Source organism: Aotus nancymaae, unplaced genomic scaffold, assembly GCF_030222135.1.
Source record: "Aotus nancymaae isolate 86718 unplaced genomic scaffold, 86718_ANA_hifiasm-v0.15.2.pri h1tg000059l, whole genome shotgun sequence".
Lineage (NCBI taxonomy): Eukaryota > Metazoa > Chordata > Mammalia > Primates > Aotidae > Aotus > Aotus nancymaae.
The window spans coordinates 59,514,773-59,537,844 of NW_026988473.1; the positions used below are offsets into that span (position 1 = coordinate 59,514,773).

General features: G+C 45.0%; 2 protein-coding genes across 2 annotated transcripts in view; both read right to left on the bottom strand.

Moving 5' to 3' along the window:
- MAP6 (microtubule associated protein 6) overlaps positions 1-23,072 on the bottom strand; it is a 79,373-nt gene that overhangs the window by 18,121 nt on the left and 38,180 nt on the right. Inside the window, exons 2-3 of the mRNA XM_064365302.1 lie at positions 3,315-3,528; positions 723-919 (exon numbers count right to left, since the gene is read on the bottom strand). Coding sequence (XP_064221372.1) covers positions 723-919; positions 3,315-3,528 — 411 coding nt within the window. The remainder of the gene's footprint in view (positions 1-722; positions 920-3,314; positions 3,529-23,072) is intronic.
- On the bottom strand, positions 15,383-16,229 carry LOC135270220 (actin-related protein 2/3 complex subunit 3-like). The gene has a single exon (XM_064365582.1). The coding sequence runs from the start codon at positions 16,158-16,160 to the stop codon at positions 15,624-15,626; it is 537 nt and encodes a 178-aa protein (XP_064221652.1). The 5' UTR covers positions 16,161-16,229; the 3' UTR covers positions 15,383-15,623.

A 23,072-nucleotide genomic window follows, 5' to 3' on the forward strand; every position in this document is an offset into this window, starting at 1 on the left:
TTATTACCAGCCCTGGCCTGGTTTTGGCTCAGTGGCATATCCATGACTTGGCATACAATTGAAGCCCACTGATAGGAAACCGAGCACAGGCACACACGTCTCATAGACGATTCTGTGAAAACACTACTTCACAGACACAACTCCCTTTTAGCGGCATTAAGGCCAAAGTTGTTTCTTTTTTGTTGTTGTTTTTGTTTAACTCAAATTTCGTCAGTTGCTGAAGCCCAGGCTGAGCTTCTGTAGCACTTGACGATTCTCGGAATTTTGGAAAAGAACACGAGAACCTAAAGTTCAAAATCGACCAGTGACACAGATCTGGGGGACCTGGGAGGAGGAGACCCTACAGACACTTCCAAGCACTGCCAGGAGATTCCTTTCACCTCTCCGAGCTGCCCTCCTTACTGTTCAGCATGCAGTCGGAGTGACATAGCCAGTGTCACTGGGGAGGGCACAGCCAGTGGCAACGCTTCCTGGTGCTCCAGGGGCCTCGGCTGGCTGGACTCCCGGGCTACCCTCAGGAGGAGGCCTGCCACTCAGTCTTTGAAACAGGATTCTTCCATCAAAAGAAGCCAAACCAAAGAGCTCCTGGAACACTCAAGACCAAGGCAGATGAGAAGCCTCTAATTAATTTTGTGGCCTTTTTTTGTTGGTTGGTTCAAAAAAAAAAAAGGTGGGAGGGAGAGAGAGAGAGAAGAGTAAAAGGAAAGTGCAGGGAAATTTACTCTTTCGCCTCAGCCAGTTTATTGTTCATCTCTTTGCTTTGCTCCTTGTCGTCGGGCTTGGCGGCACCGGGGCCCTCCGCGCTCTTCTTCTTGGCAGCCTGGCCTGGCGCTGCCTGCTTGTCTTTGGCCTTCCTCGTGGGCTTATGGCTCGCTGAGGTCTTTTTTGGTTTGGAACTCTGAACACTAGGTTTCTCCACCTGCACCAAGAGACAGACAGACCGAAAACACGGAAACACGAAAAGGGAGGGAGTGGGAGAGAATTTAGAGAGAAAAGGCGTGATTAATTAAGGAGTAACGGTGATGACAGAGGTTGGCCCAGGTGGAGGACGGTATATAAGGGGTTCCCAGGGACATCAGGGCATTCGGCTTCTCCCATCTGAACTTCCTGTTGCGCCGCTTTTGCAGCACTCCCTGGCCACGTGGGCTCCCTTGTCCTGCCAGTCTTCCCCCGACCACCCCAGGCAGTGGGCCGTGCCACTGTTGGGGAATATTTCAGCCCTCCCTGTGGGAAGTTACATCTCATCATGTTGGGACACAGGCATAGGATTTTGCTTTAGTCAATGAAATGTGAGCAGCGACTTTGGGTCACCTTCAGGTGGAAGATGCAAGAGTCAGCCTGTGCTGCCCAGCGCTCTCTTTTCCTCTGCCACAGAGAGAGGCTGCTCCGCCATCCCAGGTGAGGAGGCAACAAGAGGTAGGGCGGCAGCCAACCCACGATGGACATTAATAAGAAATAAACCTGTGTAAGATGCAGAGGTTCTGGTGGTGGGTCACTGCAGCACCCGCTGGCTTCCCTGTTTCTGTCTCTAGGTTGGCTCACTCATATGGAGAAATGTCCTCACTGAGATGCTTTGGGCCAGGGCATCTCCAGTCTCAGCTATGCCTTCCACTGCCAGCCCTCCGCTCCTCCTCTCTGCCTGGCTCCCCAACCATGTCCCCCAGAGCAACTGTTCCAAGCTCACTCCACTCTCCCCAGCCTCCCTTCTCTAGCTCCATTCCCCTCATCCGGAGAAGATGGCCTTGGCTGCTCTTTCTCAGGAACTCTGGAGTCACTGAAAGGGACCCCTCAATAGGCCACCCCCCTCACCCATCTCTAGATTTCCCTCATTTTCCCTCCTTCACCCCTATGTCCTCTTTTGTCCAATGCTGACCCCATGCCCCGGGTCCCACCCCATCTCTGGATGGACAGAGCTGATGCTGGGCTTTGCAGGCTGAATCATTTGCTCACTGAGGTGCAGTGGTTTTCAGTCACTCCTGACCTGTCAGGAAGGGAACCAATCGTCCTGGTTTGCCTGGAACTGAGAGGTTTCCTGGAACACAGAACTTTCAGTGCTAAAATGGAAGAATCCCAGGCAAACTGGGTCGGTTAGCTACCTTACCCATAAACTGGTCCTGGGCCAAATAGGAAACTCCACTTGAGTGTAAGACTTTAGGACAAAAGCAGAGAAAAGGCTAATTAGGTTCCAGAGCTATTTAGGTTCTCAGGCATTTTCTGCTATTATACAGAGGACAGTGGATATTTGTACAATTCCATGGGGCCTGGCATCAGAATATGCTAGGTTGCATGGCTTGTATGATTCCTGCTTCACCAGCTATATCTCCAACATGTTTCTTCTGCTCACGAACTCCTATGTAAGGTGGAGGAATGTTACCTTAGGAAAATCCCTGAGTCCACTTTCACAATCTGTTCATTTTGGTAACTATTGCTGGGAACACATCTTACAGTTGATGTGGCAGGTGCGTTGTGACAGACTGAGAAGGCATGGTGGATGGTGCTTAGCCCGAGTAGATGAGAGAGGGCAGGTGCTTTTCAGGGACTAGGGAAGGGAGGGAAGAAAGTGTCCAGCGATTGGAGCTGAGGATGAGGCAGGGCAGGATCTGGAGGGAGGGGAGCCAGGCATGGGAACATGCAATACTGGGCCAATGCTTCTGGGGCCCAAACAGCTCTGTTTTTATTTTATTTTATTTTGAGACAGAGTCTTGCTCTTGTCGCCCAGGCTAGAGTGCAGTTGTATGATCTCGGCTCACTGCAACCTCCACCTCCTGGGTTCAAGCGATTCTCCTGCCTCAGCCTCCCAAGTAGCTGGGATTACAGGCATGCACCATCATGCCTGGCTAATTTTTTGTATTTTTAGTAGAGGTGGGGTTTCACCATGTTGGCCAGGCTGGTCTGGAACTCCTGACCTCAGGTGATCCACCCGCCTCAGGCTCTCAAAGTGCTGGGATTACAGGCGTGAGCCACCGCGCCCAGCAAGCACAGCTATTTTAAGACAAGGGGATTTAGGGCTCAGGTGAGATTTTCTGCCACTGTTTATCTTGATTTCTCAAAATTGGAAGCTAGCTCCCTGGAAATCTGCCAGCCTTTAAGCTGTCTTTATTTTAGGTGATGTTCCTCTTTAATACTCCCTTTGAGTTTATCAAAGATTCCTGTTGAAGATGCCCCTGGGTCTCAGTGTGCTTGAGAGGAAGCAGGGATTTTAAAGATGCCCATGGGGGCAAGGCCAGAGTTGACAGCCGTCCACCCCATGCTCTGCTGCAGTTAACCCTTACGGTCCAGGCTGTGCTGATGGGTTTCCACAAGGTCTGTCTCACCTTTGGGGGTTCCTTGAAGGGTTCACTGTAGAGGCTGCGTATTCTTCTGCGATCAATGACCTTATTGTCAGCTGCTGTTGGCTTGTTGGCCTCTCCCTTGAACTGGGCGCTGTAGCTGGTCTCATGAACCATCTTATCATCTGGGGGCTTGTACTGGGGCTTGGCCTTTATTGGTTTCACAGGCTTGATGTCCGTCCATGCCCTGAATTCATTCCTGTTAGTCAAAGAAAGCATACGTGATATGAAACACCATCTGCCTGGAAGCAGTGCTCCTGACACAGGGCTGCAAATACAGCACGCTCTCCATCAGTGCTTGCAGCGCTGAGTGTGGCTGGAGGGTTAGCTTCACTCTTTCATAAGGAAGTGTGCAAGTTTCCCTTCTTGCAAAGCTGACCCAGGTTGGGTTGTGGCAATAGCAGCTGTGCCTTGGAGAAAGCTCAGGCTCTCAGCTCCACACAGTATGACCATGAGCAGGCAATTCTAATCTTCAGGGCTCTTTTTCCCAATCTCATAAATGAGATGGAAAAAACCCAGCCCATTCAATCATTCATGAAGTCAAAAAATATTGAATGCCTGCTATGTGCAAAGCTAAAGAGTTGTGAAATTAAATGAGACGATCTATTAGGCACACTGTCTGATATAATGTGGCATATCAATGAATGCCAATTCCCTTCCCCCCTTTTTTATAATGAACAACTTTTGTTGCCCAGATTCCTTGAGGATATTCCCCCATTTGAATAGCAGAGGGCTTGCTTCTCAGACTGCCAGAACGTTAACAATCTTAATCACTTTAGATGAACATCCTCGTGAAATATCTAAACATTTGCAGATCGTAAGCAAGCAACACAGACTGAACATAACTGAGAGACATAACTGCGCCTTGTGTTGGGCTCCACATAGGAGCATCTTCCTGCGCTCTTGGCTGTTGGTCCTTAACCTAAATGATCCTCATCTGCTGCTTTTTTGAGTCAGTGTGTCAGTTTTCTTGTTCTCTGCAACCCCTCCCGTGGTTTCTAATCAGCTATTTATCATCTGGTATGGGGCTGGAGAGTAGACGGTTGACAATGTTTAAAACAGAGTTAAAAAATGTAGCTGCTGACGGAGGCCGCGAGGGTCCATCCTGTTTGTTAAGTGCACGAGAGTCAATGCATGAGCTCTGTGGCTTCTGAGGTCTTTATCGGGTCTATTCTCCTTTGGGGACACGAGAAGCTGCATCGTGGGAAAGGAGGAGTTAGGGCATGAATATTTGTGGAGTCAGACTCTTCCAAGCCCCTCTGTCTCCCTCGTGGATGACTCCCTCCTTCAGGGCTCAGAGAGGAGTGCCATGAGCAAGGAGGCCGCAGGAGGCAGGAGAAAGAGCCTGGACTGCAACGGGGACACGCGGGCTCTCGTGCTATCACTGCCTTGTGCTAGCAGGCCTTTCCCTGCTCCGAGCATACGTTTTCTTATTTGTAAAATGAAAGAATTAGGCCAAACAAGGTCCTCATAATGTCTTTCTAGCTCGGAGGCTGTCTCAGTTGATAAAGCTGATTTGGTAACTCTGGGCCACTTGCCCATTATTTGACCTCCTGATCTCTGTATTTCTCTAAGGGAACTGGCTCGTATGTGAAGAGAGATCACTGGCTTTTAAGACATTCTTCCCCGAGCTTCAGACTATCCTTTGCAGTGCAGCCTGGGTCCCCGTCTAGATGGCCCATTGTTACGGTTCAAATGTTTGTCCCCTCTAAAGCTCATGTTGAAACTTCATCCCCAGTGTGGCAGTATTGAAAGGCAGGGCCTTTAAGAGGTGACTGGGTAATGAGGGCTTTGCCCTCATGAATGAATTAATCAATTCCTGGGTGAGTATATTAATAGGTAATTGATTAATGAGTTACTATTGGAGTGGGACTGGTAGCTTTTATGAGAAGAGGAAGAGACCGGAGCTGGCACCCTTGGCCCCCTCGCCATGTGATGCCCTGTGCTGCCTCAGGGCTCTGCAGAATCCCCACCAATAAAAAGGCCCTCACCGGATATGTCTCTTTGGCCTTGTACATTCCTGCCTCCAGAACTGTAAGAAACAAATTTTATTTCTTATAAATTACCAAGTTTCCAATATTCTGTTATACGCAACAGAAAATGGAAAAAGACACCTACCAACAACTCAGACTTAATGTCTCTAGACCTAAATTGTCTTGTTTTCTCTGCCAAATTGTTTCCTCCTCTTAGTTTCCTTCATCATTCCTCTTCACTCATTCATTCATTCATTCATTCACAAAATATGTACTTGGTGCTTATGGTCTGTCTAACAAGATGCTAGGTGCTATGGAACCCAAGCAAGTAGGAAAAGGCCCTGTGGGGACCTGCAGGCAGCGTGGGTGGCTGGACTCACATTTAGTGGGGAAGGGCATAAGAGGACAGACAGACTATGGAGGCCCTTGCCAGCCATGCTAAGGGGATGGTCTCCACTGTAACAAAGAGTTGCCAAATGACTTCTAGCCAAGGATGAGTGAGGCCAAGTTAGTTTTTGGAAAGAGAATGTTGGCAGCAGTGTGAATGGTGGACAGAAGGGAAGAGTGGAGGCAAGAGGCCAGGCAGGAGACTGTGCAGTTAGGAAGAGGGGGAAGCAAGGGGCAGAGAAGAGGGTGCTGGGTCTGGAGGGAGAATGGGCAGGACTTAGAAACTCATGAGTGGTGGCAGGTAAGGTCGGGGGGAGTGTGGGGAGACTCCAGGACTCTGGCTGGGGGGTGGTAGTCCCTCACTGAGATGTGGAAATTGGGAGGAAATGAAAATGGGCTTTTTTTACTTAACCCCATTGATGTGGGGTTAAGTAAGAAAGAACGCAAACCAGTTCTTTAGTTGAAGAGGACCTGGATATTTGTATCAGAATTAAAAATCCTATGGTAGATAAATGCATAATAAATGTATTTGGCTTTCATTACAAAGTCATTTAGTCAAGAAAAAGTATTGCATTTCTTCTGTGCTCCAGGCATGAAGCTAGAAATGCAGTGTGGACAGATAGACGAAGCTCTTCCCTCCATGGACCTTGTTGCCTGGTGGGGAGAGATCAACAATTACACAGATAACCAAATATCTACGATAGCTATTTTCAGATTTCTGAATGCTGCAGTCAATGTTCTGGTGCCTGGAGTGGGTAAAATTTGGGCAGCAGCTTCCAGTGCCAGGCTTATTTCTGAGCACATTTCAAGTTAGACTTGAACAAAGTAGCATTCAATGAATGCCTGATTAATTGAATCTCCAATAGTGAGTACCCACTATAAACAGATGTTCCGTTTGTAAGGCCTTGTTCCACTTAGGCACAGTTGCCCACAGTCATTCTAGGGGAGATACTGAAAGAGCAGTTATAGAGGCAGAGCCTGCAGACAGCCTGTCACTGAAGGGGGCCAGGCCCCACAAGACGGAGGGAGGGAGTGAGGAAACAGGAGTGCGCAGGAAGGGGTTGGCCCTGGAAAGTGTCGCAAAAGAACAGAGGGGAGGCTGTGCTTTGGTTGCTAATTTGTAAAACGCTGACATTTCCAGGAAACAAGGAAATATAAGTATGTAAGGAACAAGTTTTACTGCTGCGAAGAACATCTACATGTATTAGTTGGTACAAATCACTTCTTGATAAAAGTAGCTACTTAGAATAATGGATTACTGCCAACTATGATCATACAAAAATTCAATTTCTCTGTTTATAAGGGAAGGAACTTATTTATTAGGTATCTAAGTATTTATTATGTATTATGTGTCTAAATCCTGGGAAAATAAAATTCTTTCCCCATCTCCTTCATAAAATTTTTTTTGACTTTCCTCGACTGCTTTGCGAAGGAAGAAGAGGTTGCTTTCAAGTCTTAAGGGTCTAAAATATTCCTACAGATTTTTGTAGGCAATTTATGTCGTCATGGAAACATGTCAAGTCTCTGTTCAAAAATCTTGTCTCCATTTGTTACTGTGAAGCGTTCCCTGAAGACGGGAAGCCACCTCCTTTGCGCACTCTGATGGAGGCAGTCGCTGAATGCTGTCGCTTGCCAAGCTATTGTCAGGAGGTGGTTAAAGGAAATAGGATCTGTAAATTAAAAAGAAAGAACAACCTTGGGCCTAGAGAGTTGCAAGCGGCATAGAGAGCTTCTATCTCCTTTTAGAAGGTAGTTGAAGATTGCTTTCTTCTGGCCAGAAATGACTGGGCACATGCCTGTGTGTACGTGCTTGCATGCAGCTCCCAGTTCTCTTTGTGTGAAAGGGGGAAAAAAGTATTGCATAGAGAATGCCAGTATTCTAAATATTTAGGATCATTTTTCTCATCCATTAATATCCAGTAAGTGCATGTACACCATGGATGACGATTTAGAAAATGAGGAAAGCACATAGTTGGACAAAAAATGGTCAAGCATATAAAGAAACGTTTGAAGCTAATCTGAGTAGATAACAGAAAAGAATGCTCCATCTCTCTCACGTAGAAAGATTTGTATGGGTGACGTCTGGCAATGACAGATGTTGAGGTTTGGGCCCCACACTAGGTAAATGGCTCACTCTGCATGTAGCTGCCATCTAAGTCTAGTTGTGGGTGGCCTGCAGCTTAGAGGCCCTTGGGCATCTGGGAAACAGTGTCTCATTCAAAGAAAGTCCACAAGCACAGTGTGTATAAAACTGTGAGGATGGATAGTTAAAAATTAAAACTGCTCAAACTAGGCTGGGTGCGGTGGCTCATGCCTATAATCCCAGAACTTTGGGAGGCTGAGGCGGGTGGATCTCTTGAGGCCAGGAATTTGAGACCAGCCTGACCAATGTGGTAAAACCCCCTCTCTACTAAAATACAAAAATGAGCCGAGTGTGGTGGTGCATGCCTGTAATCCCAGCTACTCAGGAGGCTGAGACAGAAGAATAGCTTGAACACAGGAGGTGGAGGTTGCAGTGAGCCAAGATCATGCCACTGCACTGCAGCCTGGGCAAAAAAGCAAAACTCTGTCTCAAAATAAATAATAAATAAATAAATCCCCCAAATTCCAACTGATTCTACACAAATTAATTTTAATTGCAGTATTTACCAGAAACTGTAGGAAGAAAACTGGTGCAAAATAAGAAAACCTCCAGTTGACAGAGGTGGAGGATAAGAGTCAGGGAGTGTGGAGATTAAGGCAAGTACACTTACAAGTATACCTCAAGCAGAAAAACGAAGAGGTAGATGAGAAGTTATATGGCTGTAAGAAAACAATTTCCTCGTAATCATTTCCCCATCACTGTCAGGGTTTATCAGTCCTAGGAATGCTGGTGTGGTTGTGCCACAAGGCCATAGAGTTATCAGTCGAGATTGAGAAGAGAAGGCTATGCTCTTTTAGTGAGCTGGGTCCCCAACGATCTGTGTCCATCCCTGCAGAAAGATGGTTCCCTAGACTGGAAATGGAAACGTTGAAGGGAGATAAGCCCTGAAAGGTGGGAGGGAATGCTGCTCCTTCGGGGGTAAACCTAGAGTGCTGAGAGTATACTCTGTAAAAACTGCCAAGGACAGAGTACACATCTAGTGAAGCACTCGATCGACCTAAGTTTTGTCCTTTTGTGTGTGTGTGTGTGTGTGTGTGTGTGTGTGTGTGTGTGTGTGTGTGAAAAAAGTACGCCAGGCATGGTGGCTCACGCCTGTAATCCCAGCACTTTGCGAGGCCGAGGTAGGAGGATCGCTTGAGGTCAGGAGTTTGAGACCAGCCTGACCAACATGGTGAAACCCTGTCTCTACTAAAAATACAAAAATTAGGCAGGTGTGGTGGGAGGCGCCTGTAATCCCAGGTACTTGGGAGGCTGAGGCAGGAGAGTTGCTTGAAGCTGGGAGGTAGAGGTTGCAGTGAGCTGAGATGGCACCACTACACTCCAGCCTGGGTGACAGAGTGAAACTATCTCAAAAAAGAAAAAATGGACACTTATTCCTGAGTACAGGGGGAATCCCTCTCACTTGCTTCCTTAGATGACTCTGGAAGCTCCCCCACACCACCGGGCACTGAGACAAAGCTCCCTGACAGCCGAGACCGGCAGACCTCCATCTGGTCCCTGCCCTGGCCAGAGGCCCCCCGACATCGACCTCCTGTCGATGCCCTGGTGGAGCCAACAGGTGTCCTGGGAGTCCTGTGCTTCCTGATCCAATGGTACCAAACTCTTCATCTTCCCCAGAAGCACATCATGCCCCTGGGACCCCTCGGCGACTGCCCACCCCATGAGGTTTCTCTGTTTCTGAGGCCTCCCTGACCACAGCTCTGACTCCTGCTCCATATGGGACTAACCCAGCTGAGGGGGAGGGGGCAGGAGAAAAGATACAGAAATGGAGGAGGGGAGGCTTCTCTGGTGAAGTCTTCAGGGCTTTTGGGAGTCCAGGCCAAGAAGGAAAGTGTGTGTGAGTGCATGTGTGAGGAGTGTGTGTGCGCATGTCCGTGAGTGAGGCATGCGTGTTAGTGTGTGTCTTTCCTAGGACCCACCATACCCTGTGTATGTATGCATGTTTTTGTAAAAAAAGAAAAAAAATGGAAAAAAGTCTGAATAAATGTTTTATTTGCTTTAAAAAATTGACTTCAGAAGAAATAGAAAATCTGAATAAACCTCTATAAGGTACAGACATCGAATTCATAGTTTTAAATCTTTTTTTAAAAAATCTGTACATCTCTTTTGAATTATTTATTTATTTATTTAACTTTTAAGTTCAGGGGTACATGTACAGGATTGTTACATACGTAAACTTTTGTCATGGGGGTTTGTTGTACAGATTAGCTCATCATCTAGATAGTAAGTCTAGTACCCAGTTACTTTTCCTGATCCTCTCCCTCTTCCCACCTTCCACCTTCTGATAGGCCCCAGTGTGTGTCGTACCCTTGCATGTGTTCATGTGTTCTCATAATTTAGCTTCCACTTATAAGTGAGAACGTGCAGTATTTGGTTTTCTGTTCCTACATTAGTTTGCTAAGGATAATGGCCTCCCGCTCCATCCATGCCCCTGCAAAGGACATAAAAAAAGAAATATGTACCACATTTTCTTTATCCAGTCTATCACTGATGGGCATTTAGGTTGATTCCATGTCTTTGGTTTTGTGAATAGTGCTACAGTGAGCATATACGTCCATGTGTCTTTACAAATAACAGAACAGTTTACATTCCTTTGGGTATGTACCGAGTAATGGGATTGCTGGGTTGAATGGTATTTCTGTCTTTAGGTCTTTGAGGAATTGTCTTCCACCATGGTTGAACTAATTTATATTCACACCAACAGTGTGTAAGCATTCCTTTTTCTCCACAACGTTGCCAGCATCTGCTGTTTTTTGACTTTTTAATAATTGCCATTCTGACTGCCATAAGATGGTATCTCATTGTGGTTTTGATTTGCATTTCTCTAAGTAACTTAAAATCTTTACACAAAGAAAGTCTGACCCCGATGACTTCACTGCTGAATTCTATCAAACATTAAATAAAAAAATAATACCAATCTTAACAACTTCTTTTTTAAGAGAAAAAGAGGCTGGGCACAGTGGCTCAAGCATGTAATCCCAGTACTTTGGGAGGCCAGGGTGGGTGGATCACTTGAGCCCAGGAGTTTGAGAACAGCCTCGCCAACATGGCAAAGTCTCATCTCTGCAAATATATATATAAATTAGCTGGGTGTGGTGGTGCATGACTGTAGCCCCAGCTACTTGGGAGGCTGAAGTGGCAGGATGGCTTGAACCCAGGAAGTGGAGGTTGCAGTGAGTGGAGATGGTGCCACTGCATTCCAGCCTGTGTGACAGAGCAACACCCTGACTCAAGAGAGAGAAAAAAAGGAAATAGAGGAAAAGAAAATGCTTCCCAACTCATTTTAAGAAGACAGCATTTCCTTGACACCCTGATACCAAGTCAGTCAAAGACATCACAAGAAAAAAAAAATCTACAGGCCAATATTCCTCATGAATACAGATGTGCAAACTCCTAGCAAAATATTAGCAAATCAAATCCAGCAATATAAAAAGACTTAAACACCATGACCAAGTAAAGTTTATCCCAAGAGTACAAGGTCAGTTTAACATTCCAAATCAATTAGGATGATATATCATGTATTAACAGAATAAAGAACAGAAACCATATGATATCTCAATATGCATAGAAAGAGCATGTGACAAAATCTAACACCCTTTCATTATAAAAAGAAACCTTGCTGGGCATGGTGGCTCACTCTTGTAATTCCAGCATGTTGGAAGACCAAGGCAAGCAGATCACTTGAGGCCAGGAGTTCAAGACCAACCTGGCCAACATGATGAAACTCTGTCTTTACTTTAAAAAAAAAAAAAGAAAAGAAAAGAAAGAACGAAAGAAAAAGAAATTTTAATCAATCTAGAAATAGAGGGAACTTCCTCAACTTACCGGAGGATATCTACAAAAACCCTACAACTAACATAATACTCAATGGTGAAAGACCAAATACTTTCCCCCTAAGATCAGGAGCAAAGCAAAGATGTCCACTTTCGACACTTCTATTCAACATTGTATTGAAGGTCATAGTTAATATAACAAAACAAGAAAGAAATTAAAGGCATACAGATTAGAAAAGAAGATACAAAACTATCATTATTTGCATATAACACACTCTTGCATTTAGAAAATATTCAGGTATTGGCCGGGTAATCCCAGCACTTTGGGAGGCCAAGGTGAGTGGATCATTTCAAGTCAGGAGTTCGAGCCCAGCCTGACCAACATGGTGAAACCCTGTCTCTACTAAAAATACAAAAATTAGCCAGGTGCTGTGGCGGACACCTGTAATCCTGGCTACTCAGGAGGCTAAGGCAGGAGAATCACTTGAACCTGGGAGGTGGAGGTTGCAGTGATCTGAGATCAGACCACTGCGCTCCAGCCTGCATGACAGAGTGAGACTCCATCTCAAAACAACAATGACAACAGCAACAACAACTCAAGAATGTAAACAAAAGCTACTAGAAAAAAATGAGTGAGTTTAGCAAGATTGCTGCATGCTAGATCAATACACAAAAATTAATTTGTATGTCTATATACTAGTAACAGACAATGGGAAAATAAAATTTAAAAAGTTCATTCACAATAATATCAACAAGAATAAAATATTAAGGAATAAGTTTTAAAATTTTTTTATTTTTTATTTTCTTTTCTTATTTAAAATTAGATCTCATGAGATAAAAATTTTTTAAATTTATTTTTTAATTTTAAAAGACAAGGTCTCACTCCGTCGGCCAGGCTGGAGTGCAGTGGTGTGATCATGGCTTATTGCAGCCTCAAACTCCTGGGCTCAAGCAGTTTTCTCAACTTGGCCTCCCAAAGTTCTGAGATTACATGTATGAGCCACTATACTCAGCCAGTAATTAATGTAACAAAAGAAGTGCAATGCCTATATACTGAAAACTATGTAATGCTGCTGAGAGAGATTGAAGAAATAATATAAATGGAGAGATACACCATATTCATAAACTGGAAGATTCAACATTGCTAAGATGGCAACTCTCTAGAAATTGATCTATAAATTCAAAGCAACTAATATCAAAATCCCAGCAAGACTCTGTAGAAAATGACAAGCTGTTCTTAAAATTTATAGGGAAATGCAAAAGATCTAGAATTGCCAAAACAATTTTGAGAAAGAGAAACAAAGCCTGAGGATTAGACTACCCGATTTCAAAACTTATAAAGCTATTGTCATCAGTCAATGTGTTACTCGCATAGGATAAACACATAGATCTATGAACAGAATAGAGTGTTCAGAAATAGATCTTTGCATACAGAAGTGTGCTAAAGCTGCTCACACTGGCTTATAGCAATAATTGTTAAGTTTTCAGGAATTTGATGAACTGATTGTTAAACTATTGGTAGCTTGAAAGCGGCCATGTGAGAGTATTCATCTAAGGAATCTGGCTGACACTACAAATAAGACAAATAAGGCCCTTCTTTTTTTCCAGATAGTGGGAAAAAGTTATTAAACATTTATCATCATGCCATTGGCTCACATATATGGTCAATTTATTTTTGACAAATGTACTGAAGTAATTCAGTGGGGGAAAGGACAAACTTCAACAAACAGTGCTGGGAGAACAGGACATCCATACACAAAGAAAATGTACCTACCTATTACTTTATACCACACACAAAAATTAGTTAAAAATGGACTATAGACCCAAACAGAAACCCTAAACCCATAAAACTTCTAGAAGAAAACACAGGAGAAGATCTTTGCAGCTTTGGGGTATGCAGAGATTTCTTAGACATGACACAAAACCCCAAAACAATAAAAGAAAAAGCATGATAAATTCTGAACATTTTTACTCTTCAAAAGATATCATTAAGACAATGAAGGCCGGGCATGGTGGCTCATGCCTGTAATCCCAACACTTTGGGAGGCCAAGGCTGGTGGAACACTTTAGGTCAGGAGTTCGAAACCAGCCTGGTCAACATGCTGAAACTCTGTCTCTATTAAAAATACAAAACAATTAGCCAGGCATGGTGGCGAGCACCTATACTCCCAGCTACTTGAGAGGCTGAGGCAGGAGAACTGCTTGAACCCAGGAAGTGGAGGTTGCAGTGAGCCGAGATCGCACCACTGCACTCCAGCCTGGGCAACAGAGCAAGACTCCGTTTCAAAAAAAAAAAGACAATGAAAAGACAAGTTATAGTCTGAGAGAAAATATTTGCAAAACATATATCTGGTAAAGGATTTCCATCTGTACTATATAAAGATCTCTTAAAACTCAATAAGAAGACAAACAACCCAATTTTAAAATAGAAAAAATGTCAATAGACACTTCACTAATGAAGGTATATAAATGGTAAATAAGCATGCCCAACATGCTTATTTGCCCAACATCATTAATAACTAGGAAAATACAAATTAAAACCACAGTGAGATACCACTACAAATCCACTAAAGTGGCTGAAATAAAGACACTGACAATCTTAAACGTTGCCAAGGGTGTGGAACCAGTGGATCTGTCTTTGTTGATGGGAATGTAAAATGGTACAGCTATTTTGGAAAAAATTTTTTAAGTTAACCATACACTTACCATGTGGCCTGGCAATTCTACTACTAAACACCAAAGAGAAATAAAAGCACACATTTACACATAGCTGGTACATGAATGTTAATAACAGCATTACTCATGGTAGCAAAAAGTGGAAACAGCCTAAATGTCCATCAACTAATGAAGAAGCAAAATGAGTGTATTCGTATAATGGAATACTGCTTAGCAACAAAAAGAAATGAACCAACACGATGACTCTTAAAAAGCATGCTAAATGAAAGAAGGCTAACAGAATATGCCACATATTGTATGATTCCATTTATATGAAAATTCTAGAAAAGGCAAACTGTAGAAACAGAACGATCAGTGGTTGCCGAGGCCTGCGAGTGAGAGGGAGGATGCTAAAACTGTCTTTCAGAGACGATTGCTCCAATGTATAATTTTACTAAATCTCAAGAAAATATACACTTAAAAGGGGCACATTTTATGTTACATAAATGGTACCTCAATAAAGCTGTTTAAAAATCCAGCTGGAACGTCTCCTTTCCTGACACCCCTCCCTTCGCAAGAATGGGCTCCCTGACTCCTCTGATCCCACCTTCTTTGTCTGACTTCTTATGCTGTGTATTCTTTGTTACTTGTTTCCAAGCCCATCTGTGGGGCCTGGGAGGGCAGAGGTGACATCTGACCCATCTCTGTTTCCCTGGTGCCTCTTCTGGATTCTGGCATGTTTCAGCATGCACTCAAATCAGTGTTGCTGAAACAATGAATAAACACCTTTGTCTTTACTTTTTTTTTTTTTTTTTGGAGACAATTCTCGCTCTGTTATCCAAGCTGAAGTGCAGTGGGACTATCTCAGCTCGCTGCAACCTCTGCCTCCTGGGTTCAAGCAATTCTCCTGCCTCAGCCTCCCAAGTGAGATTACAGGCGTGTGCCACCAGGCCCAACAAATTTTTGTATTTTTAGTAGAGACGGGGTTTCACCATGTTGGCCAGGCTGGTCTCGAACTCCTGATCTCAAGTGATCTGCCCGCCTTGGCCTCTCAAAGTGCTGGGATTACAGGCATGAGCCACTGCACCCAGCCTTCTTTTTTTTTTTTTTTTTTTTTTGGAATGTTAGAAATTTCTTTATTATTACTTATTAAGCGCCAGCTTAATACTGCAGAAAACTTCAAATCACCCTTGATAACACACTTTCTTTTCTCCTACCCGAATTCCTGATCAAGAGTTTTTCAAGTAAAGACATGCTCTTCCCTCTTCTGTATAAAACTTTATGAAATAAAGGCAAAAGATTGTGTATATCTTGCTGGAAAATGCTGCCAGGGCTCTGGAGATGGTGGGTGCCCAAGCTCCCGTCACTGTCCAGGTCCTGAAAGACTCTTGTTCATGAACTGTCTCTTCACAAAGCAAGTCCACCACTTGCTGGGTTTATCATTCTGAGGGTCGAAAACTTTCTCACAAAGTCTTAGTCCAGTCTCTTGCCTTAGCTGTTGTAAATAGGCTCTCATCACTTCATCTTCCTGTTTGTTTGCAGGTTTGGCATAAATCGCATTAAGTGGAAAACCAGGCTCTCCAGGAATGGGAAAATTAGTGATTCCCAGTGTATACATTTCTTTTTCACCTTGGCTTTTGGAATTGCACTTTTGGAGTTTCTTCAGACACTCAGAAATGTAGAGAGTTATATATATCAAGGTCCTATCAGCTTCATTCTTAATTTTATAGTTCTTGAAGAAGACATTGGCCTTGAAGTAATAGATGGCTTCATCTACAATATCTGTATCTTTTGTCTCTCTGGGGGCAGGTCCTTTGAATTGACTTCTGATAGGTAACAGTGCCATGTTTCCAATGAGTTTGGTGTCAGGATCCATGAGAGAAGAGTGGTAAGCCGGCATCTTGGTGGCGCCCGGGTTTCAACCCAGAAGAGCAGGATCGAGTTCCAGCCGTGCGCTTCCGGTCCGGCAGCCCGGGTGGAGTCCTTTTTTTTTTTTTTTTTTTTTTTTTGAGACGGAGTTTCGCTCTTGTTACCCAGGCTGGAGTGCAATGGCGCGATCTCGGCTCACCGCAACCTCCGCCTCCTGGGTTCAGGCACTTCTCCTGCCTCAGCCTCCTGAGTAGCTGGGATTACAGGCACGCGCCACCGTGCCCAGCTAATTTTTTGTATTTTTTAGTAGAGACAGGGTTTCACCATGTTGACTGGGATGGTCTCGATCTCTTGACTTCGTGATCCCCCCGCCTCGGCCTCCCAAAGTGCTGGGATTACAGGCGTGAGCCACCGCGCCTGGCCCCCAGCCTCCTTTTTTAATTATAAAAGTGACATACAATAATTACAGTCAGTGGTCTATTTTCCTTTTTCTTATTAATTTGTAAGAATTCTCCATATTAGGGATAAAAATAAAATAATTATTTGCAACTCTGTTTCCCAGTTTGTCTTTTGCTTTGTATCTCTATATAAGCTTTCTATTTGTATGTGACCTAGTCTATCTTTTCCTTTATCATGTCTGCTCTTGAAGTTATGCTCTACAAGTGCTTCCCTAATCCACAGTCACATGAATATTCATCTATAATTTCTTCTTTGCACATTTATGCATTTAATTTACATTTAGGTCTTTAAGACATTGGGAAGTATTACTATTTTCGTGTAGTCTGGCAAAGTGGAAGAAGCGTAACTTCATCCACTATTGACAGGGATGTGGGGAAGTACAGGCTGTTCCAGCACAGCACGGCACCGCTCTGGAGCGTGTATTGTCTGCACACCAGGGCCTCGAAAAGTGTCTGGTACATTGTGGGTGCTCAGGTACACCGTGGCTATTTGTTGAATATGTGAATTAGTGAATGAAGCCTTTAACACTGGTATTCCTTGACCCAGAAATGTTAAAGGCTTCATTCATTAATTCATATACTCAACACATATTAGTGATATCACATTATTCAACCATTAGTAAATATTAGTAATAAGTGGACTAGAAAGCATTTTTTCACAATGTCTTACAAGCTCTTGATGATCATCCTGTGTGGAGGACGCACATTACTCCTTTGTTTGGAAGTATGAATGAATTCTGACTGCCTGGGATATGCCTAAATCTCAGACATTAGTAAATAATATCGAGTGTAAAATATGAACAAAGTGACCCCCATAACGAAAGTCGCATGAAAAACCATTTTTGTTGCATTTTGTGCTACTTTTGATTCTTGTTGCTACTGATTCCCTGGAAGTGATGCCCATGAAGCCCAGCTGCCCTCACTGAGACCCTTGGCTGCCCACACTGTCTCACCCGTGGGGGCCAGAACTCTGGGGCGCCATCAGGGACGCACAGCCAGCTGGGCCAGCAGCAAGTGGACAGTCATTTACCCAGGCCCAACTAACCTTCCCTGGCTTCAATATCTTCCTTTCTTTTTCACATTGTAATTTTACTTTCGGCAAGTTTTTCAGCAACCTACTAACTCAAAGAGAAGTAATAGACATTCTCAGAGGTGTCAGTGTCTGAGAAAATGTGAGACTTGTTTTTCAGGCCATGAAATCCAGAGAGGCTTCCTCAAAAATGGCATGTGGAATTTCATCATGAAGCTGCAGCACAAAACTTGCCTGGGCCAGCACCCAGGGTGACAGCGATGTGCTGTGGCTGGCACCCCAGAGGCCTCAGCTCAGGGCAGCTGTATGACTTCCTAAATTCCTCTCCATGCCAGAGGGGTGGGCGGCACTTACATGCACTTGCTCTCTCACCTTCAGCACAGCCCATTAAGGCTGGAGGCCCCCTGGGTCCCAGAGAGCTCAAGGTCTTCCCTGAAGTGTCATGGCCAGTCAGGGCCTGACTGGAACCCAGGCCCATCCAACTCCGTATCTCAAGCTCCACGAGCTGCCCTGTAGACACTGGAAGCATGCTCATTAGACTGTGTCTGCATGACCTGCCCCTGCTTTGAATTTTTTGCTTCCATTTTCTACCAGAGATGCAACTCAAATATAGGCCAAAAAAAAAGGAATAGAAAGAAAGAGGCTAAGGACACAAGTCAGTGTAATGCATGGACCCATCAGGGGAGTGGCCATGTTCTTTCAAAAGGCATGGTCACCCACACAACACGTCCCTGCCTGGCTCCAGGCTCACATTCCAATGGACAACGCATGCCTACCGAACACACACCTTGCACATAGCAGGTGCTCAGCCTACACTGGAAGCATTGTTTCATGCTGCTGGGCCTCTGCTGGCGATTCTGTTTAACAGGCATTGAGGAGGCATCCTAGAGTAACACAAAGATGTGAACTGGCCTCTATCAATGGTCAGCTGAGTGGAGCAGTAAACATCACTCAACACAAAGAAAACAAAAGCGGACACTAGGGCCTGGGGAGAGCAGGTGCTCTGGGAGTTCAAGGGCCTCGCCGAGGAATCTCAGGGCAGTTTTAGAAGAGGAGGGATTTTCAGACAGGGAAGGGGAGGCACTGACATTTCTGTAATCCTTCCCTCCCAGCATTCATAGGAAGATCATCCCCACAAACTTATTAACACAGCCACAGCTCTTGGAGTGGTCTTAAGAGGCATTTTCCAGGCAGCCTGGGATGGCAGGGCCAAGCCTGTCATGCCATGTGCATTCAGCTGGGCAAACAAAGCCCTTGAAAACACCTAGTCTTTGGGGGAAGCAATTAATATTTCAAAGCAAGCCTCCTTCGCATCAGCACCCCGCATTCTTTATCTGTCAGCTGTGCAGGTCGTCAGGCTGGCATCCTGTGACTGAGGGGGAGAGAAAAGAAGAGGGTGTTGGGGCCTCCAGTGTGCCAGATGCTGCACAAACATGCCCTCAATCCCCACACAACGCCGCCAGGCGGGGACTGTCCCCCATTCTAATGAGAAAACCAAAGCCCCTAGAGAGGCGAGTGGTTTGCTCAAGGGCACACAGCTAACAAACAGGAGGACCAGAACTCAGATTCAAGAGTGAACCATTAAGTACAGATCTGACGCTTTCCTATTCTACAGTGATCAGTACAGAAAACAACAAAAAACAAACAGACAAAGAACTCCACAATTTTTTTCTCTTACTTAAATATCAAAATAAAATTTGTTACTAATCACATGCACAAATTACACTACCAGAAGGGAGGAACACTTCTGCCATGGTTGAAAATAGGCTTGGCCTGATTAAAAGACCTCTGCTAATTCCATATCTGGAGAATCAAGGCCAGACTCCTCAGCCAGACCATGGTTCCAGTCCAGCACAGTTCACTTCTGTAGGCCCACTGCCTCCCACTGTCATTCTCTGAGCAGCTTATCCACACTCCTGGTCTTTGCTTATACTGCCCTGTTTCTAGAATGCTCTCCCAGGCCCCATGCTCTTTGCTTAACCTCACACATGTCACCTCTGTGAGCCATCACTGACCCCCAAGACAGGATGAAAACGCTCACTCCAGCTCCCACAGGGCATCGCAGTCTGCTGCAGTCATCTCTTGACAAGCATATATCCTCTCTGAACTGGATGCCCTAGAGGACCGGAGCTGTGTCCAATCCTAGCCCAGCACAGAGCAAGCACTCAGAAAATTCTTGCTGAGTAAATATGACTGCATAAGAATCACAGAGTAGCAGAGCTGGACAGACAGCTGAACACTTTCATTTCATAGCTAAGAATTATATGAAGGCCAATAGAGGCAAAGAAGGTGGAGAGGTGAGGAGGGACCACACACCAGAGCTCAGGCTTGGCTCTGGCAGCAGCAGGAGCCACACAACACCTCAGAGCAGAGGAGTGATGTGATGACGTGGCCTGGGAGGTGTTTTGTTTTGGTGACTCGGGCCACTCTGAGACAGTAAAAGGCTGGGATAGGGAGAGACTGGAGGCTGCAGATTCACGTATGTTTTATTTAATAATGATCTTAATTACAAACTTAGTGTCACTTCTGCTGATAAATTATTTAATGCATTTATTGAGTGCCTGAGGCAATTATAATATGGGTACCCTTTGCTGAGGGTCCACTGTGTACCAGATGTTTTGCATTCATTATTTCATTTAAACCTCAGAGCCACCTTTTGAGGTAGGCACTATTACTTTCTGTTTTATGGATGAGGAAATTCAGCTCAGAGAGGTGACGTTACTCATCTAGGGCCTCAGAGAGACTATGATCCAGGCTCTGGAAGAAAAGACAAGGAGCCCAAAATCTAGTGAAGGGTAGAAGAGGAAATAAATGATTTGAGTCATTTGATGTCAGAGTTGCTATAACCCAGAGAAACAGAGGGAGCAGAGAAGGCCCAGAGGGGGCCTGTAACCACTGGCATCAGGCGACGAGTGAAGGCTAACTGTGATGTGTGGCAGAAGAAAGTGCATTACAAGCTGAAAATAGGTCCATGGTCCTATTACTTATGTTTTCTCCTTTTGGAGCAGAGCCAAACTGCATATAACCTAGGAAATGGCTGAAAGCAGAGAGGAAATATGCAGAGCATCCCTCTGTGAGATTCAAAAATCATCTTCATGCTTGTAATCATTCAACACAGATGCTTCGCACATGACTTCCTAACAATGGGATTAGCCCGTCTTTCTGCCCCAGGGAGCTCTGTGCCATTTGGGGAGCCCTAGGGGTCCTGGGAGAGAGATGCTGAGGGTCCAGCAGCAGCTGGCCTCACACAGGCTCACCGCTTAATGAGGTTTTTGGGAGGGCAGTGTGCAGAGATAAACCAATTAGTAAGGGCACCAGGGTGCTGAGTGTGGAAGAGTCAGCGTCACAGACACGCCCAAACTGCCTCTGCTCTGCACATGCATCTGTGCTCACACGTACCTCTATGTCTGTATGTGTCTTCATGTGTGTGTGCTCTGGGCAAAAAGTAGGAGGAGGGAAGGTTGGTAACAAATGAACCTGAAAACAAGGGCTCCGTCCCAGTGAGAAACCGATTTGCTTTGAACTAATGATGGTGGCCGGGCATGGTGACTTATGCCTATAATCCCAGCACTTTGGGAGGCCAAGGCAGGTGGATCACAAAGTCAGGGGTTCGAGACCAGCCCGGCCAATATGGTGAAACTCCATCTCTACTAAAATACGAAAAAAAAAAAAAAAAAGTTAGCTTGGCATGATGGCACATGCCTGTAGTCCCAGCTACTCGGGAGGCTGAGGCAGTAGAATCGCCTTAACCCAGGAGGCAGAGGTTACAGTGAGCCGAGATCACACTACTGCACTCCAGCCTGGGTGAAAGAGTGAAACTCTGTCTCAAAAAAAAAAAAAAAAAAGACCAATGACGGTAATGGTGATGATCATGAAAGCAGATGACAGAGAAGCCTCTCGGTACCAGAAACTGTATAAGGTACACTTTTTGAACTATCTCATTTAGTCGTCATGGAGATCCTATGAAGTAGACACTGTTATTATCATCCTCGTTTTACAGATGAGGAAACAGGAGCCGAGGGTGTTCCGTGTCTTGACCTTGGACAGGAATACATAGGAACATCAGGGTTAAACAAAAATACTAAAAGTAAGAGCCGTGTCCCAGAACTGAAATGGAACATTCAGCTGAGGCACTGAGACAGTACCAAAGCGAGCACAAGGTCACAATGCAGAATCCTCAAGGGAAAGGCTGAGAATGGTGGAGGGAGAGGACACTGGCAAGAGCTCTCTGTGCTGTGACGGGGTTACTTCTCCCTTCAACTGAAATCAAGAGAGAAGCTCAAGGACACCTGGATCTCAGGGGCTGTGCTGGGGCCATAGCTGACTCATGTGAGAGACCTAAAGGCCCAGGAGACAGCTGGCTAACTGGTCCCAGAGCAGAGGGAGAGAGAAATGGCTGTGTTGGGGGTGGCTTGTACTCTGTGTGCTGGGGCAAAGAATGCACGGTGCTATTTCCCTGGAGCAGATGGGGTCAAGAGGGCCAACTGAAGTGGCAAACAGGTCCCACCAGAAAGAAGCTGGAGGGACTACAGGATGCTGAGGTTGAGGAAGGAGTATGGGAACAGCTGGAGAGATTCCATTTATCAAGGGACTGTGGGATAAGATCCAAAGTGATAGGTGGAGGCCTCCAAAGAACCCAGCAAAGCGCCCACAAGAGAAAGAGTCCACCTTAAACACCTGCTGAGGGAGAGCAGTCACGGTGGCCACACGGGTCCAAGCGAGACCTCTCCTCCTCCCAGCTCTGGCTCCCCGAATACCAACCCTGGAAAGGTGAGGAGCTAAGGGAGGGGAGGACAGGCAGTAGAAGCCCATTGTGGGCATCTCTGCAGCAGGCCAGAGCAGCGGGGGAGAAAAGTATTCACTTTAAATAGTCTGACTACTTTGACTATTACACGGGACTGAACATTTAAATTATTGGAGGACTTTTATTTCCTGACATTTGCCAAGTTACAAGACTTCCCTAAATAATGTACAAGTTATGAGATTCATCCAAAATTTTATGAAAGGGGAGAGGAAGAGCCTGCCCTGGAGAATAAATTTAAAGGGATAGTCGGAGGCAAAAATAAAGTCACCTTGCAATTATGTCTGATGAGTTGCATTCGTTGAATGTAAAAGTTACATTTACAATTAATGAAAACTTACTGTGTACCAGAAGCTTTAATAATAGATTTGCTCACTTGATCTAATTTAATCTCAAGTCAAACCTGCAAGATAGAAGTTATTACTTCTATTTTACAAGTTGGAACACAGAGGCTCAGAGAGGTATAGAATTCTGCCTAAAGTCACAGAGCTAGCAAGTGGCAGTGCTGAGACTCAGGCTCACAAGGACAAAAAGCCTGGGTCTTTTTTTTTTTTTTTTTTAATTTTTTAATTTTTTGAGACAAAGTCTCGCTCTGTCGCCCAGGCTAGAGTGCAGTGGCGCAATCTCGGCTCACTGCAACTTTCGCCTCCTGGG